General features: G+C 46.4%; 1 protein-coding gene across 3 annotated transcripts in view; it reads left to right on the top strand.

Moving 5' to 3' along the window:
* The window catches only part of csmd1a (CUB and Sushi multiple domains 1a), a 332,617-nt gene that overhangs the window by 133,639 nt on the left and 179,540 nt on the right, over positions 1-19,438 (top strand). For 2 of the 3 annotated variants that reach the window (XM_023829137.2, XM_072709329.1), the window contains exon 3: positions 5,711-5,823. In XM_023829137.2, the coding sequence (XP_023684905.2) occupies positions 5,711-5,823 (113 nt within the window). Of the gene's footprint in view, positions 1-5,710; positions 5,824-8,926; positions 8,946-19,438 lie in introns of those variants that run through there. The other variant, XM_072709330.1, reaches the window with a different exon arrangement.

Here is a 19,438-nt window from a genome sequence, read left to right as displayed (position 1 = left end):
GAATACTTGTGGTAGAAATGGTGCACAGATAAGTGCATATTGGTGATTCGGTAGACGTGCGTGTTATGCACGGGGCAGGACTCGGTGATGTCGATATGTGTGCATGTTTTCCGACAAGCTGTCTGTCTCACAGCCTAGAGCAGGCCAGACACGTATAAACAGGTTTATCTGATTAATTGTTTGATAGCCATGAGAGCCCTTTGACCCTTAACACGGCACCCAAGGCAGGCGGAAGGGCCATTATAAAATGAATCCGCATGGGTGGTTTTCCTAGCCACGGCGGGCACGCAATTTTGTTTTTTTTGAGGCTGTAATATTAAGTGACATACAACGGGTGAGTTATCAGATAGGAATTGCATATAGATGAAGTGTCAATACACACATTTGCCCAGTCGGCTGTATCTAAACACTAATTAACTCCTTCAGTTAAAAAATATCAGCGAATAAGGTACTGTACCGTCAGATCTGTGGGCTTATTGTGTGTGTGAAGCTGTATGCGAACAGCTTGTTAGAGTTTCCTCAACATTAAAGGAAGGTCTCTCATACCCTGATCCCATTTTTCATCTCCTGTTTCCCGTGAAGCCTTGATGCTATGAAAAAATTATTCTGGGAGACTGGCGAGGCTTGTTTTGTTACTGAAGGATGTTCATTTTAGATTCACACATAGCAAAATATAGTAAAGTTACTGTATATCTGTGATCCAAATCTGTCTGCTTTGTGTCCTATAGTTGAACCCTGTTGTGCATTACTGCCCTCAGAATCACTCAGGCCTTGTTCTGGTCCAGCCTTGAAGCCTCCAAAGTGCTCTTTGTGTACTGTACCTGGAATATTGTAAGTTTCTTCTGAACAAATATGACTTATTCGTTATCACACCATTAGAAAGCATAACATATTCCACTGAAACAATGGATGTCCATTGGCTCAAAGCTCCCCTGTGTCGCCCTACCTGGATTTAAATGGTTTCTCTCTTTTTTTTTTTGGAAAGTTGTGACTTTTCAATAAGGCCTGAAAGTTGCTGTGTGTTTGTTTTCCATGCCATTGCATTTTTATTGCTGAGCCTTAAAGACCTTTTCGCTGCTCAGAACAAAAGGTTTCTCCTTCTTTTTCTTTATCGTTTAACACTTAATGTGAGATGGGATTTCAGGGTCATCGCCACTTCCGCGTGTCTGGTTATCCCATAATGCCCCCATCGCTCCCGCTGGGAGGGAGAACGGCGGCATGCCGGAGAAGGTCTCTAAAACTCAAAGACATCCACTAAAGGGAAAAGGCATACAGAACATGTTGGAAGATGCTGGTAAAGGTGGTGTGGAAGGCGGCTGAAGTTTGCTTCTCAGAGACAGTGGTTGATGGAGCCCCGGGGGCCGGACCTGGGGGCCGCGGGCCCGTTAGTCTGCAGCACTCTGTCCTTATACATTATAGTTGCTTTCTTATTAGACACGTTGCATCTGGCCAGGTTTTCAGAAGCTCTCAGCTCTGCTCATATCCTGACAATATTCTTAGATTTCCTAAATGTTTTACTGCATGTACCGAGCACCACGGCTTCTCAGACCTCAGACTCAACCACGCAGAATTGCTAATGAACCACCACACCCGCCCCCCCACTTGAATACTAAATGGACTATTCCGGATGGGGTGCACCTGTGTCACATCCTTAGACCTGTGGGGCCCTCACCTTATTGCTCAAGTTACAGGCTTGTTTTACTTTCGAATCCTGTAGCCTGTGACCCTTGGCTTGGTCTTCCCCAGCACTCTGTTTGGTACCTGATCTACTGTCGCTCCACACTGATCTTGGAGCAGCAACTGGCCTTTGGGAATTAAAACCCATCTCTGTTACACTCCGATAGCACAGGCTGTGATGTACTTTCCTCTATTTTCACATTACAATGTCGCATGGCATTTACGCCGTGAAGGATCATAGGGTTATGTTCACTTCAGCTAGGACTGAAATAGGTGGTATGAGATGAAGCTGATTTATGGGATCTCAACAGACAACCTGCAGAAACTCTTGTTGTCTTGCACAAAGGCTAAAAAATTAAAAGACGCGTTTGGGTGATTCCTGTTTTGAACCACATAATTGGCTATCTGTTTTCTGAAAATTGGAATGATTGTATTTTATGGTTTAAACATTTTGTCAGGACTATACCATACTTAGCTATGAGGAATGCATGTTTACCAATATCAGGGGTTGAAAATATTATAATTATGGGATGTTTTTTGTATATATTTCTCCAGACGTTTTCCACCCTGTTAGGGACATGTACATGGTAATCACAGAGTTTAAATAATGTACAAGTCAAACAATACTGAACTTTTCTGGGATACAATGTGTCCCTTTTGCTATGATAAAAGTTTCATTCTTGTAGCATTAACAGTTTTAATTTTATGAAGAGTACAATGTCAGAATAATGGAATCCGTGCATTTTTTGTCCCCATTTTGTTGTCTTGTATGAGGAATTTTATTAATTAGAAATAAAAGTATATGTAGATGCATTATATGTACCTCATTTAACAAAACAATATACAAATATACCAAACACTTACTGTTGTGATTAGAATATTTTTTTAAATCATTGCCTAACAGAGTGTAATAGAATATAACAGGGTGGAACCGAGTAGGCCTCTTAACAAGTAGATTCAGATTCACAACAACAATACTACTACTACAACTAATAATAATAGTAATAATAATACCACTGTAGTAACAAATAATTAAGAAATACACTCAGAAAATAATAATAATAATACTAATAATAATAATACTTTTTGATTATACCATTATTATTCATTATCATACACAAGAAATACACTCAAATAATAAATCTACAAGTCATTTTACTGAAAATAATAAATATTCTTGTACAATTTCTACTCAGTAGGCTGCATATCCCATACTGTACATAGCCTAACAGGGTGGAACCTAACAGGATGGAATATTTCTAGCTAATTTAGCTCTAGCTCTGAGTGAGCAGCATTTAGCTAGCACACACTCTACAGCTGATCAGCATTTAAATAGCTATTTTTAACATGTTTTAAAAATATTTTTTCCAATAAATATTTCCCATAATGTATACTAACAGGGTGGAACTTTAAGGGTGCCTCAAACCGGTGTGTAATATAAAATTGAGAAAAATACAGAAGAGAGTGACAGTTAAAGCTTACCTTAGTCTTCCAGTTGAATTTCCCCCCAAAAACAAATGATGTCACTTCGTGGAAATGGTTGTATGGATTTGTAATCTTTTTAGGGAGTCAAGAAACTAGAGGCTCACAGGTTGGAAAATGAATGCGGGGACATATAATATATTATATAATTATATATTAATTATATATTATATATTAATTGTTTCTTTCTCTAAATGTAGTATACCCTAGTCTATCAAAATAATAAAGAATAAGTTTTGGTTTTTATAATTTTATAGTTTATATTTACTGAGGAAGTTGAATGCATTGCATTTGGGACATGCTAAAATGAGCGCATATTCCAGAGAAATTGTGCTTTAAAGAGATGTAAAAAGATAAAAACAAAAATTTATCTTTGTTAGAGCAATAGAAAACACCTAAACACATACTGTAATAAAATAGGTTTGTTATAAAGATTTGTCTAATATTATAAAAGAATAAGAGCCAGTTAAACACGAGGACATGAATATGTGACCAAAAACAGGAATCACCCGTTTATTGTGCCGGTTCTCTGGAAACACACTGCAAACACACTGCAAACACACTGCAAACACACTGCAAAATGCATTCACTTCGCCTTTCTGCCTGGCTGTCATCCGACTTTTGTTTACAGTATTTTGTTACATCCTGTTCACCTTTGGACCTGAATAAAGTCTCCATTCTTTGCAATGTTACTAGATCTAAGCATTTATTGAATGCGATACCACATAATAATGTCAGTTTATCACATCAAATCGAGGTGGCAACATGTTTTCCTGTAAGAGGTGGAGTGACAGCGAGTCCCGGGATTCCGACAGCCATTAAAAGACAGACAGTGAAATTGGAAACGTGCACAGGAAGGATGTGCTCTCTCCACAACACTGCTAGAGAAGGCTTTGGGATTCTTATCTTGAAGTTTCAGTACTTTAGTCCCAAGCTCTGAGTTTTTTTTTCACATTTTTAATTAATCTCCCAAGCTGGGCATTCCTGAGGGGAGTTGCTCAGAAATAGAGTACATTCAGTGACCATATGGCCAAAACAAAATTAGTCAAAATTAACGGCTAGGAGAACCAATTAAAGAGAGACATTGTCTGTTAGCTATTCTATTAACATTTGCAATATGCAGTGGAAAGTTTACTCAGCTCATTTCTGATCCAGAACATTCCTAACGTGACTCTTACTCCGTACTTCTGAATGGATGTTTATCAGGCACACACAGAGGGGAATCTGTTTAACCTTTGACCTTGCCTAATTTGCATATCTTCTCCTTATTGGTGTGAATGATTGAATTAGCATAATACTGTTTTGCTCATTGCTCTGTTTGATATGTGCCTGCCGCCCTTGACATGGGTAATTACACTGCATTTCCTGTGCTGAAGATCTGTCATGCTTCTGTTACACTTCTGTTTATTCAAGGACTTTCCAAATGACAACAATTACAATCTAATTAACCGACTGCCACCACAGTCATGTAAGCCAGGCCTGGTGCATTTCTGTTCCACTTTAGCTGCCTTTGATTGTCTCTGATACTCTGTACCCTGGGACTTGTTCCCGTACTGACCAGAGAATTAAGGGTAGCCAGCCTGTGCCCTTATGATACCACGTTCTTGGTTGCTCACAGCTGGAATGAAGACCTTAATGCTGATTGGAGGAGTGGCTGCCCAAAGAGTTGCCTGTGTGGCGGTCAGGGGAGGGCGAATTAAACCCTTGCATTGTGATCACTATGCTCTCAGGAGGCTGGGGTAAAATCAGAGGGCTGGGGGCCCTGTCAGGGGCACGTTTGTTACTTTTGGGGGCCATTGAGAAAGTGGCTTCAGGGCCCTATGTCCCCACAGTGTAGTGACTGTTTGTGGCCAATAGGGGGTGCCCAAACCTCAGTTTGTCAGGTGAAGTCACACTTGGAATCATTTGTTACTCATTCCGGAAGGTCACATCAACCATGAAGGCAGCAGATGTAGGGCCCCTTTCTCCCTTTATGCTCAGATTCTGGATCTGAAGGTTGGTCCATAATTATCCCAGTGTTTTGATGTTGTCAAGCCTTTAATTATATATAGCCAAAAAGGAGAATTAATTCCTGTGAAGATGAATCTCCATGAATGCCTCATTCTTACTCATTCTTGCTTATTTACCACCGACCCTGAACATCTTGCTGCTTAATGCCGCCCCAGTCTTCTGACTGCTCTCTCGCTTTCTTGTTCTTTTCTCCTGCAAAGCGAGATGAACGCCCCTGTGCCCCCCTCCCTCCCGCTCCCCGTCTCTCGCTGTTCTTAGCTGCAGCATCAAAGTCTGCAGCATCATTTTCTCCTGGACTCACTTCAGTTGTTTCTTCACATTGACTGCAGTTTGTATGAGAAACATAATCAGCTACCCAGATGGTGTATCTGAGCATTTATACCAGTTTGAGCAACTGCTGGAGTGGTAAAGTTTATAAAGTTCATGTCTAATCATTTGGCCAGAGAGGGACATCTTTCAGCCCTAAATGGAAAGGCCAGTCCCCCCGCAATGTCTCTGTTTGTAACTCACCTTGTCTCCATGTTGTGTGTTTACCTTTCAGGCTGTCGGGATTCATGTTACCCTCTCCGATCGTGAGCACGGGATCAATCCTGGCACTGTGGTTCACCACCGATTTCGCCGTAAGCGCTCAAGGATTTAAGGCGATTTATGAAGGTAAGAGACAAAGCCAGTTTTTCTCATGTTCTCCAAGCCACGCTGGTGTTAAATATTTATTAAGTATTATGGGATGTGAGTCCACCCAGCTGGGGCTGCTAGATTCCATGATCTGTGTATGTTAGTTATAGGAGTTAAAGCCGCAAAGTTAAAGCCGCCCTCCAGACTCACTGGAGGAAACGTTCCGATAAGCTGACATGTTGTCCATCTATCTCTGAACGTATTGCAGAGAGATTGATGCTCAAGCCCTCTCTTTGCTGCCGTCTCAATAACAATTCAATGAATGACTGGTGTCCTTGTAATCTTTGGTAGGTAACCATGCCCTGATCTGACATAGGTAACCACATTAGACTTCATTAGGTACAGGGTCACACCTTTTTACCTGTATCCCCCGCCTCTTCCCCCATCTTTCGCTGTACCTGTAAGCCCCGCCCCTTCCCCCACCTTTTTACCTGTATGCCCCGCCTCTTCCCCCACCTTTCTCTGTACCTGTAAGCCCCGCCCCTTCCCCCACCTTTTTACCTGTATGCCCCGCCTCTTCCCCCACCTTTCTCTGTACCTGTAAGCCCCGCCCCTTCCCCCACCTTTTTCCTGTATGCCCCACCTCTTCCCCCACCTATTTACCTGTATGCCCTGCCCCTCCCCCCACCTTTTTACCTGTATGCCCCGCCTCTTCCCCCACCTTTCTCTGTACCTGTAAGCCCTGCCACTTCCCCCACCTATTTTACTATAAGCCCCGCCCCTTCCTCTACCTGGCAGGCACCATAGCAGCAAGTTTCCTGACAGTGGGCATCTTCCCAGCCTAACCCAAACTAACCCAACAGCTCAAATCTACACAGCCCCTGGTAATATCATGCTAGAATGGCTCTGTTGCATCTCTCTGCTTTATGGGCACTTTAGCAGGAGAATATTCTGTATTTCTGGCAATGTGAGGGAAATGCATACAGTTTGACAGCTCAGTGTGGTAGCACAGGGGGCAACACCGTGGCCTCCCACCTAGGGACTGCTGGTTGGAATCCCACCTCCGCTCTGTGCGCTATGTGCAGTCTGTGTGTTGCATGTGCAGGCTAAGGGCCATTCTCAGCTGGCCCAAAGGTGTGATTGAGGGTGTGGACTGGCCTGCTGTGCACCCCCCGCGAACCCCCAACCCCCCCCCCCTCCCCAGGGGTAAGTGGTAGGGTGACAGATTGTTTTACGGGTGTTGTCTTGGTGCTGAATATTCTACTACAAAATGCATCCATTTCAATGCATGTCATTTGGGTGAGAGACGGACGTTACTGGAGAAATGGTGATTTATGGGCTGACAAAAGCTCTTCGTTCCATGACAGCCAACAGCCTGAGGGGGGCGACTGGCTTTATAACCACAAGCAAATAAGTAAATAAAAAATATAATGGTGAACTTTATGGGACGGGATGGTGTGGCGGGGGGTGCGTCTTCATCTGCCAGGGATGCCTTTGAGCGCTGTGGTTCCTCCTATCACACCCGAATTGTCCTGTAAGCCGGAGAGCAACTCTGGACACACCTGAAGGCTGTGAGCATGATACCGTGGGGACACAGCGCGGGCTGTGGGTGATTCGCCTTCAGCCTCACCTGGGATCCCCAGTGAGTCACACCTACTGTACCTCGGTTTATGTCTTATTAGACTCAGGGTTCCTCTACTAGGTGAAGGTGAGCTGTCCACGTGCTCCTGCATTCTGGGCTTCTGAGGGTTTCAGGTGTCACCTTGGAGGGAGGAGGGGGTCACGGTGGTGCTGTGGAGGACAGAGAGGTAGTAATTCTGACTCCTGTCTCTTGATGACTTGTCCTTTCACAGTCGTTCACTTCAGACACACGCTCTGGCATGACTTCTAAGGCACTGAGGACTGGGTGCGTCTATGTGGCTGTGGTGTTTTAGGAGGCCTCCAGACATTAGGCAGTTAGGACTGGCTGAGAAACGTTAGCTACCAGACTTTCGTGATCTTCTCTTCAGATGTCTAGCCCTTAAGTTCAGAACATGGCCTTCAATCCTGTTGGCTCCGTGCTCCAGATCTCAAAGATGGCCTCGTAGGGTCCTTCTGGCAGCTTCTATGAAAACAAAAGCAAAAAAAATATTCAGTTGTACATCTGGCTAAAACTGTCATGATGCAACTTAAGTTCTCAAAATGATGGAATGGAGCCATAACCATCCCACTGTTCCTCAGCACAGATGATGGAAGTTCTTCTCCAGAACAATTACTCAGTGTGTCTCTCTGCCCGAGCGGCTTTATTTTAGGGTTGCATTAAATTAGGCGATTTGCAGCTTGGGTCACTGAAGTCTCAGCTGAGTTGGGGGAATTGCATCCCCAAGGTGTGTAGATCGGCAGGTGTTTACTTTGGGCGCTCACGTCTCTCCGTGGATGGAAGGGAGATAGCTCATTTTGCTAAATGACCACTTATTTCCTGCCTGAAACATCCAAGCAAAGCAAGAAGCTAGATAAAAGGCGAGCTGGAGCCAACACCGGAACTGTCACATGACACACAAGGTCCTGTGATACTGGCATCTGGTTGGCTCTTCAGATGAGTGGGCGGTCCATAGCTATTGACTTTGATTTCATGGTACTGTAAAATCCTCCAGGACAGATGAGCTAAACAAATATAGCCTGGAGATATTAACATGAAACCAAGTTGCTGATTATCAACAAGTATTTTCGAGGTACAGTAGAAAATTAAATGTAAATCATGCATTTATTCAGATGTTCTTGGTTTATCAAAAGGCTTAGTTAGCACAGTTCGAAAAATGGCCTTGGAAATGTCCCAAGGTTGATTTTTTACCACCAATCAATAAAGAGCCAGCTAATACCTGGATGATGATGTGTTCATGCATGTATTTCATTCTCTGACATGAACAAGAGGAAAATTATAAAGGAAAACACAGAAATAGCTCCCAGCCGCCTGTCTCTCTTGATCTTCAGTGTTATGTGTAGTATTGTATATTGTAGTCAGATAATAACATTGTTGTAGTACTTATCTGTGTACAGAGATCTTGTGTTTTGACAGCTACAGGAATCATTTGATGCTTTTTTCCCCTCATGCATCCAAACATGAAGCGTGACGTGCATTTTTTGAATAAAGGCAGAGGTTCATCCTGCTCTGGGATCATGCGGTAAGTCATGGAGGCGCCTTCAGATAAGGCCGAGGAGTCCAGAGCCATGCCGTTTTCCCGGTAATGGGTCGCATAACAGAGCTGTCTGACCCACGTTTAATGCTGGCGACGAGCAAACAGAAGAACCACCCAGCGAATGGGTGATTCACTGCCACCATGAGCCGGGTGTGTTTAGAGGTCCAAGCACATGGGCAGAGGGCATGATTTCACACCAGACACATTAGTTTAGCAGACGGTTCCTATTTTTTGGTGTCAGCCAGTCCCAGGTCGGAGATTCGGTCCACGGGTTGTACTGTGTGTCTGTCTCGTTCAAAGCCTCTGAGGATAAGCATGCTATCCCCCCCCAAAGGAACGCATCCAGTCACTGCTCATGCTAATCATCCATTTTAATTACTATCTGTCATCAGGCTCCTAGTATCAGGTTCCTAGTGTCAGGCTCCTAGTGTCAGGCTCCTAGTATCAGGCTCCTAGCGTCAGGCTCCTCACCTCAGGCTCCTAGTGTCAGGCTCCTAGTGTCAGGCTCCTAGTGTCAGGCTCCTAGCGTCAGGCTCCTAGTATCAGGCTCCTAGCGTCAGTCTCCTCACCTCAGGCTCCTAGTATCAGGTTCCTAACGTCAGGCTCCTAGTATCAGGCTCCTAGCGTCAGGCTCCTCACCTCAGGCTCCTAGTATCAGGTTCCTAACGTCAGACTCCTAGTATCAGGCTCCTAGTATCAGGCTCCTAGTATCAGGCTCCTAGCGTCAGGCTCCTCACCTCAGGCTCCTAGTATCAGGTTCCTAACGTCAGGCTGCTAGTGTCAGGCTCCTAACGTCAGGCTCCTAGTATCAGGCTCCTAGTATCAGGCTCCTAACGTCAGGCTCCTAGTATCAGGCTCCTAGTATCAGGTGCGTAGCGTCAGGCTCCTCACCTCAGGCTCCTAGTGTCAGGTTCCTAACGTCAGGCTCCTAGTATCAGGCTCCTAGTGTCAGGCTCCTCACCTCAGGCTCCTAGTATCAGGCTCCTAACGTCAGGCTCCTAGCATCAGGCTCCTAGTGTCAGGCTCCTAACGTCAGGCTCCTAGCATCAGGCTCCTAACGTCAGGCTCCTAGTATCAGGCTCCTCACCTCAGGCTCCTAGTATCAGGTTCCTAACGTCAGGCTCCTAGTATCAGGCTCCTAGTGTCAGGCTCCTCACCTCAGGCTCCTAGCATCAGGCTCCTAACGTCAGGCTCCTAGTATCAGGCTCCTCACCTCAGGCTCCTAGTATCAGGTTCCTAACGTCAGGCTCCTAGTATCAGGTTCCTAACGTCAGGCTCCTCACCTCAGGCTCCTAGTATCAGGCTCCTAACGTCAGGCTACTAGCATCAGGCTCCTAACGTCAGGCTCCTAGTATCAGGCTCCTCACCTCAGGCTCCTAGTATCAGGTTCCTAACGTCAGGCTCCTAGTATCAGGCTCCTAGTGTCAGGCTCCTAGGCCCCCAGGATCCTAGGATATCACCTGCCACGTTGCTGTACTCAGGTTCTCATCCCTGAAGTGGTTTGCCGTGTGGTGGGTGCAGCAGCGCACTGTAATCAGTGCATGCTCCTTACCTCAGCGTCAGGCTCCAAGCGTCAGGCTCCTAATGTGTTAGCATCCTAGCGTCAGGCTCCTAACGTGCTAGCATCCTAACATCAGACTCCTAGCAACAGGCTCCTAATGTGCTAGCATCCTAACCTCAGGCTCCTAACGTGCTAGCATCCTAACATCAGACTCCTAGCAACAGGCTCATAATGTGCTAGCATCCTAACCTCAGGCTCCTAGCATCAGGCTCCTAATGTGTTAGCATCCTAGCGTCAGGCTCCTAGCATCAGGCTCCTAATGTGCTAGCATCCTAACATCAGGCTCCTAGCATCAGGCTCCTAATGTGTTAGCATCCTAGCGTCAGCCTCCTAGCATCAGGCTCCTACTGTGTTAGCATCCTAACATCAGGATCCTAGCATCAGGCTCCTAGTGTCAGGTTCCTAACGTGCTTATATCCTAACGTCAGGCTCCTAACATGCTAGCGTCCTAACGTCAGACTCCTAACATGCTAGCATCCTAAAGTCAGACTGCTAACGTGCTAGCATCCTAACCTCAGACTGCTAACGTGCTAGCATCCTAACGTCAGACTCCTAACGTGCTAGCATCCTAACGTCAGACTGCTAACGTGCTAGCATCCTAGCATCCTGTAGGCTTAACTCTGCTGGCAGGGGCTGGGCTGCTGCTCCAGGTTTTGTGTTCCTACTGTTGATTGAGCACCAGAATGCTTTTTATTCTCCAAACAAATCTCCTGTGTGAAACTGAGATGGGATTGGAGTCTTGCTGGAAAAGAAATAGGGCAGCATTTCCATTCTGCATTTATCTATGTGTGGGGTGTGGGGAGTTCATGGCCTCAGGTTTACCTAGGAAGCCACCACAGATGAGAGGGGTATTTGGATTGATTAGTTCAACCCTCCGCTCCAATTTTTCTAAAGTTTGCATGCGCTGGTGTAGTCTTTGTTGCCCTCTCCCCCCTCCATACTGACACCACTCCCAAATACTCCAGGTTTCAGACCCCCCATGTTAACCTCTGGATTTGGTACCCCCGCCCCCTAAGAGTGCTGCTCAAAGCACTCTCGCCACTCTTTCTGCCAGTCTCTGGCCACCATTTAGACGAATGTGAAAATCCCTGAATACCAGCCTGCTGCTCGTTCTCCATCGCTGTGACCTGTGGGCAGAGGGTCGAACAGTGCCGGACTGTAAGGTCTTCTCTTCCGTGAAGTTAATCATGCTTTCTCAGGAACAAAGGACTCCAGCCTGCCACACCACGTTCATGCTGTGCTGGTCGGCCTCCCTTTCCAAGCTCACAACTTATATATTTACGAGAATTTTCACAATTAAAAAAAAAAAATTAGCCCAACGCATGCTGCCCAAAAAAACCTTCTGTTTTCATATGACTTTGCTTTGTGAAGTATCTTTGTCTGCCTAATTTGCACCTTGGCATTACGGTTTATGGTATATTTTATGATGGTGCCTGATTTGTTTTGGTACTTGTTTTGATAATTTTGTTTGGGTAAGTCAACTGGACTGTACTGGACTGGAAGCCAGTCAGAAAATAAGTGTTTAGTATAGCTGAGCAGCATTTTAGGGAGTGCTGCCTTGGCGGCTGAATGGTGATATGAAGAGATCACCTCAATGCCTCGGTAAAACACTCACAGACATGTAACCCTTTCCTGACAGCTATGACCATGACACAATGATTAATGTTTATCTGTCAGTTGGAGTGGCAAACAGTCATGTGACTACGGGAGAATGAAAGATTTATCAGGGGATGAGAAATGTAACACAGGTTGGAGCCAGGAAACCAGATTATTAATATAAACCTCTAAGTCCCAAACTGAAGCAGCAGGTCAGCGAGCAGGGAGGGGGAGCAGGGAGGGTTGGTCACCGCAGTGGGTTTTGGGACTGGCACATATCAAAACCGAGAGCATGAATTTGAGGGCAGGTGACCAGACAAGAGACGCAGGGACTTTGGGGTGGACTTCACACGCCACCAGATCAAAATCATCTCTCTTCTGCGAAGTTAATTAGCCTTTCTTAGGAACCAGGCCTCCAAGACTGATTATTCGCAGAAATAAAACATAATTTCTCCTATCTGCCTACCTTGGTGTGCATGGGCACAATTTCTTATTACAGATTTGTGGTGTGCCTGTCAGGCAGTAAGAGCGGCAATTCTCTGCACAGACAGTGGGGCCTGTGAAGTCGTTTTGTGCCCTCTGTGTGAAGAAAAACAACCAGTGATATTAAGCATGATTTTCTCAGAAGTGGGTACTTATCAAAGCTTTCATATTAGTGTAAAAGGAAAAGCTTTGAGATACGGCAGGCCATACCGAGCCGTGTAACGGTCACATCCAGGGGTGAAACAGTGGGCAGCAAATGCTTATTCTTCTTTATTCTCACAGTATTGAAACAACATCACTCCTGGCATTTATTAGCTTGAGTGTCTCGTTTGTTCTGTTTGGTCTTACTTCTCCTACTCTGTCTTTTTTACACTTTCTTCTGTTGTTATGTGATGTTAACCCCCTCATACTTCTGAAAATGCTGTATCAAACCCATTAACAGTGCCGTTCCCCACGGAAAAAAGCTTACCATGGGGCCGAGGATACTGTTCGGGGGAGGGGGGGGGCGGGGACAGTTGCCATGGATTGAGGGACGTGGTTGAGAGGGGGGTTGCCATGGAGATGGGGACACTGTTCGATGAGGAGTCGCCATGGAAATGGGGACATGGTTTCGATGGGGGAGGGGGGGGGGGGCGCCATAAAGTCATGGACATCAGGTTTGGGGGGGGCCGTTGGCATGCAGCTGGGAACATAATTTTGGGGGGGGGGGTGGTTCAACATGGAGCTGGGGACTTGGTTTCCGGGAGGAGGGGTCCGCCATGGAGATGGTTTCAGGGGGTTTGCCATTAGGATGGAGATCCTGTTTTGGGGGGGGTTGCCATGGAGATGGGAACACGGTTTGGGGAGTCACCATGGAGACGTGGATATGGTACAGGGGGAGTCACCGTAGAGTTGGGGATGTGGTTCGGAAAGGGTATAGCTGTAGGGACAGGGACACTGTTCAGAGATGGAGTTGCCGTGGAGACAGGGGATACGGTTCAGTTTTCACTGTTATACAGCCGTCTAATAAACGTTTATTTCATTACAACAAAGGTCTGTGTTCGTGGCTTTGACAGCATCTGCTACAATTAACAGCTTAATGATTCCGGGCTTGTAATCTTAAACAATAATGAATAATAATACAAGGTTTAAGAGTGCGCATGTTGTTTCAGAGCTGAGCAGTGACTGTAAGAAAGGCGTGCACATTTTATCTTTTATAGTTGTATTCATCTTGTCTTGCCTGCCCTTATCTTTGACTTGGATGGATGGCAGTTGGGGGATCAAAAAGGGATTGTGTTATTTTACTGTTAGCATTTATGATTAGCTGTTGATGTGTTATTGTGTGTAATTTATAAATTAAACATTATCTTAGGTATGTATGTATACAAAGAACGCGTTATATATGGTGTTGGCTACTGCGGGCAGTTTAGGCTATTGGGGTCTTAGAATGTATCCATCGTCGATTCCGGGGCAGCAGCTTGTCCTCTTAAGTACAGCAGCATATCAATCAGTTTAATTAGAATAACAGGAGATGGCGGTTGGTGATTATGTTAATTTGGGTACAACCTAATGCCCTATTGGGTATCATTTATAGTAGTTGCTCCCAACGCGGACCCACATGCATTTGCGAAAATTTCACGGAGGATTACACAGGAGGAACAGGAAAATATTGTCAGCATCATAGTTTGCTAACTGCTTACTGCTTTTCATTAACTCCTGCTTACTATCGCTATTTAGTTGTTTACATTTTTTTTCCGACAGGATCAGAATGTGTGAGTGTCATGGTTGTAAAAAGGCGTGGCTTGAAAATATATAGTTTAATCTGGAAAAGACCCCAGCCCCCGATCTGTAGCTTGGTGACCGCGGCTGGGAACCCCTGTTTTACACTGTTTACGGAATATCTGTTCATTTTCCTGATTTGTGATTTTGTGCATAACATGCTATACTTCAATTCACTGTGATATTCTGGGCGTTAAACTCTGGTGTTCTCCCCCCCAGCATGACACTCGTGTTATTATCATATCTTGGGTACTTGAAATATCTTATTGTCAAAGTCAGCAGTTTTCATTTTCCTGCTGACTACTTAGAACATTGTATTTCCGCATTCTCTGAAACACATCCTGTGATACATACAGGGACTGCTTGCTTGTATAAATCATTAATGAAAAATGAAAGTGTCACTGAAATAGACTTTTCATGAAGACACTTTCTGTAATCCGTTCCCTGGCAGTGCTGTGTGATTTTGCACAATATCACACTCAGAGACCCCAATTGTTCCAGCAGAGAGAGAGAGGATTGCGTTTTGAAAGAACTCAGAATAACAAGATTCCAAAAAGCAGATAAACTATCAAACCATGGCATTTAATCTCTGCAGCTGCGTTCCAGTTCACAACATTCAGACCTTTATCCTTAAGAGTGAGATTTAACCTCTTTTTTTCTCACTTCTGTAACGTTATGCTGATGTGAATGTAAATAAGATAATACTTTGCTTCTGTTCTTCCAAAAGGATGCAAACGGATGTCTGGTTGAAACTGGGGCTTGAATCCCAAACATTGCCAATCTGAAACATGTCATTAAGAGACAGGGAGGTGAAGAAGGCTGAGCATAAGAGTAGGGATATACCAAGAAAATGTAAGCCGCCCCCCCCCCCCCTTTGCTTATGTTTGTCAACTGTTTGTACTGAACCCCCCCAGGGCACCGGTTGCCTGAAGGTATTGCGTCTACTTAATTTTGAGGGGGGGTCCCAGCAGAGTTTGCCCAATGGAAGGACTCACCAGGCCGTAACGAACCTGTAACTGTATCTCTCCAATGCTGACACTTCAAACCCACGTCGGTCTCCTGTGCAGGTCCGGTCTTTGATGTGCCAGCGTCTCATGTCGTTAATTTTCTGGGAAGTAAAAACGTTCCAGCTTTTGATATTTCTGAAGGTGACCCATCAAAAAGATTGAAATGAAACTTTATCTGAGAACATGGGGGTGTGGAGCGATGGTGGGTGGGGCCTGGGAGGTGAGACGGCGTGGGGGTGTGGAGGGATGGGGGTGGGTGGGGCCCGGGAGGTGAGACGGCGTGGGGGTGTGGAGCGACTTTGCAGACTTTGAGGCCTTTGCTTGATGACTGACTGTAGTTAATTGAAAGGTAATGAATGTCGAGTCCGGCTGAAGCAGCCAAGCCCTCCTTCCATGTGCTACTTAAATGCCTCATATATTACACAGACACCTTCCCATTAGTTATGGCAAATAACAATAATGATAAGCAACACTTTTCTCTGCAATGGAACAATAAGTCATTCTGTCACAGCAAAGCTATGCGTTTGGGGGCGCTGGGTCAGTGAGGGCACCCCCCCACCCTATGCGTTTGGGGGCGCTGGGTCAGTGAGGGCACCCCCCCACCCTATGCGTTTGGGGGCGCTGGGTCAGTGAGGGCACCCCCCCACCCTATGCGTTTGGGGGCGCTGGGTCAGTGAGGGCACCCCCCCACCCTATGCGTTTGGGGGCGCTGGGTCAGTGAGGGCACCCCCCCACCCTATGCGTTTGGGGGCGCTGGGTCAGTGAGGGCACCCCCCCACCCTATGCGTTTGGGGGCGCGCTGGGTCAGTGAGGGCACCCCCCCACCCTATGCGTTTGGGGGTGCGCTGGGTCAGTGAGGGCACCCCCCCACCCTATGCAATTGGGGGCGCGCTGGGTCAGTGAGGAGCTATTATGTGCTATTATGTCATTGCCCCCACCCATGGTGTGCCCTTGCTCCCCAAGCTGTTTGGGATAGACTCCTGGATGAAAGATGGATGCATGGAAGATCTGCACATCTTTGATACTCTCGGTTTTCGGTGTATATTCTGCCTCCCTGCCTCCGATCCATCTTGCCCCGAGCCGTGAGGTCATGCTGCTCTGTTCTGGCAGTACCTGCCCTGGCAGTGATGCAGTGTAGGCGCTGGCACTGCCTCTCTCTCCTGGCAGCTTGCCTCTGAACTCCCATCATGTCGGCAGGCATGGTCACGGGCTGTCAGAGCCCGTTAAACATCTGACATGAGGCTCGCACCTGCAGCAGACGCATGCCGAGTCCAGGGAGACGCCTCCCAATTCCTCTCCGGGCTACACCCTTGGGACCACACACCCTTCCTGCTTCCTCTCCGGACTGCACCCCCAGGACCGTACACCCTCCATCTTTCACTCCAGGCCACACCCCCAGGACCGTACACCCTCCATCTTTCACTCCAGGCCACACCCCCAGGACCGCACACTCTCCATCTTTCACTCCAAGCCACACCCCCAGGACCGTACACTCTCCATCTTTCACTCCAAGCCACACCCCCAGGACCGTACACCCTCCATCTTTCACTCCAGGCCACACCCCCAGGACCGCACACTCTCCATCTTTCACTCCAAGCCACACTCCCAGGACCGTACACTCTCCATCTTTCACTCCAAGCCACACGCCCAGGACCGCACACCCTCCCGCTTCCTCTCTGGACCACAGCCCCAGGACCTCACTTAGCTCCCCCCCAGCTGGGCACGATGTGATTCCCAGGTCTGTGTCTCCAGCTTTTCCCCACTAATCCATGGAAACATGCCGATGGACACCTCTTCGTTCCTTGTGGCAGCAGTCCTTCATGTGCTTCTTTGGTGGAAAAGAAATGGCCTTCAACAGACGATGCAAAGCATAATGGGACATGAGGCGAGTACGAATTCGCTCATCACCACTCACTGTTGGTTACGGCAGTTTGTTCAAAGGTTTAGTGGGTATCAGGCCCTTCTCTGGGCTCAGCTGGGAATCATGTCCTCAAAACCGCATTCTGCTAGACCTCCCAGTAATCCATAAAATATGCCTTCAGTTTTCACTCACTGTCTGCTAATCAAGTAATTGGACGATGACAATGCTTCACATTTACATTAATTAGTAGTTTGGCAGATTGTTCTGGAACGTTACATAGCTATTATTGCAAGCACGTTGTTTATAAAACAAGGAAGCAACAATTTAATAGAGTTGTCAGGATGGGGTGTCATTGTTATGTTTATATAAATTGACGTTCAGTATGTCAGCGGGGATAGATTGCAGGTGAACTGTGTTTCTCCCACCCTTTTTTGCCGTGAGAGCTGCCTTTACAATGAGAATAATCTACAGAGCTACCGAAATGTTGCTGCCTGGGGGGTCCCTCTTGACTGGGGGGGGGGCATCCCCCTTTGTGGATTTTGGTGACTAGGAGAGCGGACATGAAGGTGACATTCAGATTGCCGCCATTAACTAGGTACGTCTTTAAAATAGATCTGTTGATCGCCTTTGAAAGGCTGTTGGGCATGCTGTAGTGTTGACGTTACCTGGGGGAATCTGCTGTTCGAAGTAACTGTGGCATCCAATCTGCCCAGCATCATTTAAGGCTTCCAGAACGTTCCTTCATGGCTTCGCTTTGTCTTCCTGGGCTTCATCCATGTGGAGAAACATGGATTCCCTTGTCTGGACCCCTCCATGTGGAGGCCAAAGATGTCTGGGAATTATCCCATCATGCAGCAGGGCAGGAAGCCGTAAGCCACTACCACCGCATTGTGGGGACCCTTTTAACTGGCCTTTCCACTAAATGGGCAAAATGGTTTAGCAGCTTATTAGCATCTTTTCATGAAAAGGGACAGTTTTGCCAAGACACTGGGCCAGAGCCGGATTCAGGAAATCTGGGACATGCCGGTGAGGTCGGAAGCGTTTATCTGTGCCGGCTGCAGCCAGAATTATCCGTCAGCTCTGATACTGACACACCGTTGTCCTGGCAACCACATAGACAGATTGCCATCCTTCCCTGTGCTGCGATGATGCCATGATGATGTCATGACCAGAGAGAACTCCCTGTAATCAAAACGTATCACAGCCCATTTGCGAATAATGGAGTCCATCATGGTGACTGACCCCTAGGCTCCTCCTGTTCACAAAGGGACTTATTTCAGCTCTTGGAGGTATAAGTACATGCAGTGATCAGATCCCTTGCATGTAGACCATAGCCAGAGGGGCATTGGTTGGGGGCCACTTTCTACACTTCTTCCTCTGACTTTCCACAGTCCTTATGCTAATGGTGACCTCCGGTGTCTGATCATGGTGACCAACCCCAGTGGGCGACTGGCCTTCCAGGCGGATGAGGAGTCGCGGTTAAGGTCATTGATTTAACAAGATTGAGTAAGTGGGGTACGGTGATCATGTACAGCCTTTATTTCCCCTTTCTGTTTCCATCAGGCATGAGGAAACAGCGAACCTGTGTTATTGTCTTCTTTTTTTGTTCTCTGAGTAATTGTACTCCTGCCAGATGAAAGAACGACAAAGGGGGGAGAAGACAACATCAGAGAGAACATCAATGAGTGTCTTTTAGCTCCTGGGGGTAAATGGGGGCCAGACTCACTCATCAAGGGGTTAACAACTGCGGAACCTCACAGATCATTCTAGGAATATGGCCATCTGCTTTGGCACCTGAAAAAAGTCGCTTAAATGAAGGATCTTCTGGAAAAAATGTTTTTGAGCCGTCCGTGCTGGACAATGAGACTAATGTGAACTTAGCAGTTTATGATTGACTCTGATTGGTGACAACAGGATAAGCAGGTCTTGGTTGATATTGCAGGCCCATATTTAGACTTTAATCAATATTAATAGTTAGTGGCACCAGAGGTAATAAATAGATAAAATAATGCTAAAATAATGCAGATGATTGCATTGGACTATCTGCCATTTTCCTAGTGGAGGATGAGTGATTTTGTCGTCTTATTCATAGAACCTGGTTACAGTCTCCCAAGTCGGTGCTGCTTTCTGATATCTCTTCCTGACTACCTGTGTTGTTTGATGTGGTTGCTACACAAGCTCATGGGATATTAAGAAGTAACATAATCAACGT

The sequence above is a fragment of the Paramormyrops kingsleyae genome, chromosome 3 (genome assembly GCF_048594095.1).
Source record: "Paramormyrops kingsleyae isolate MSU_618 chromosome 3, PKINGS_0.4, whole genome shotgun sequence".
NCBI classification, from domain to species: Eukaryota; Metazoa; Chordata; class Actinopteri; order Osteoglossiformes; family Mormyridae; genus Paramormyrops; species Paramormyrops kingsleyae.
This window is presented reverse-complemented; position numbering and strand designations above follow the sequence as displayed.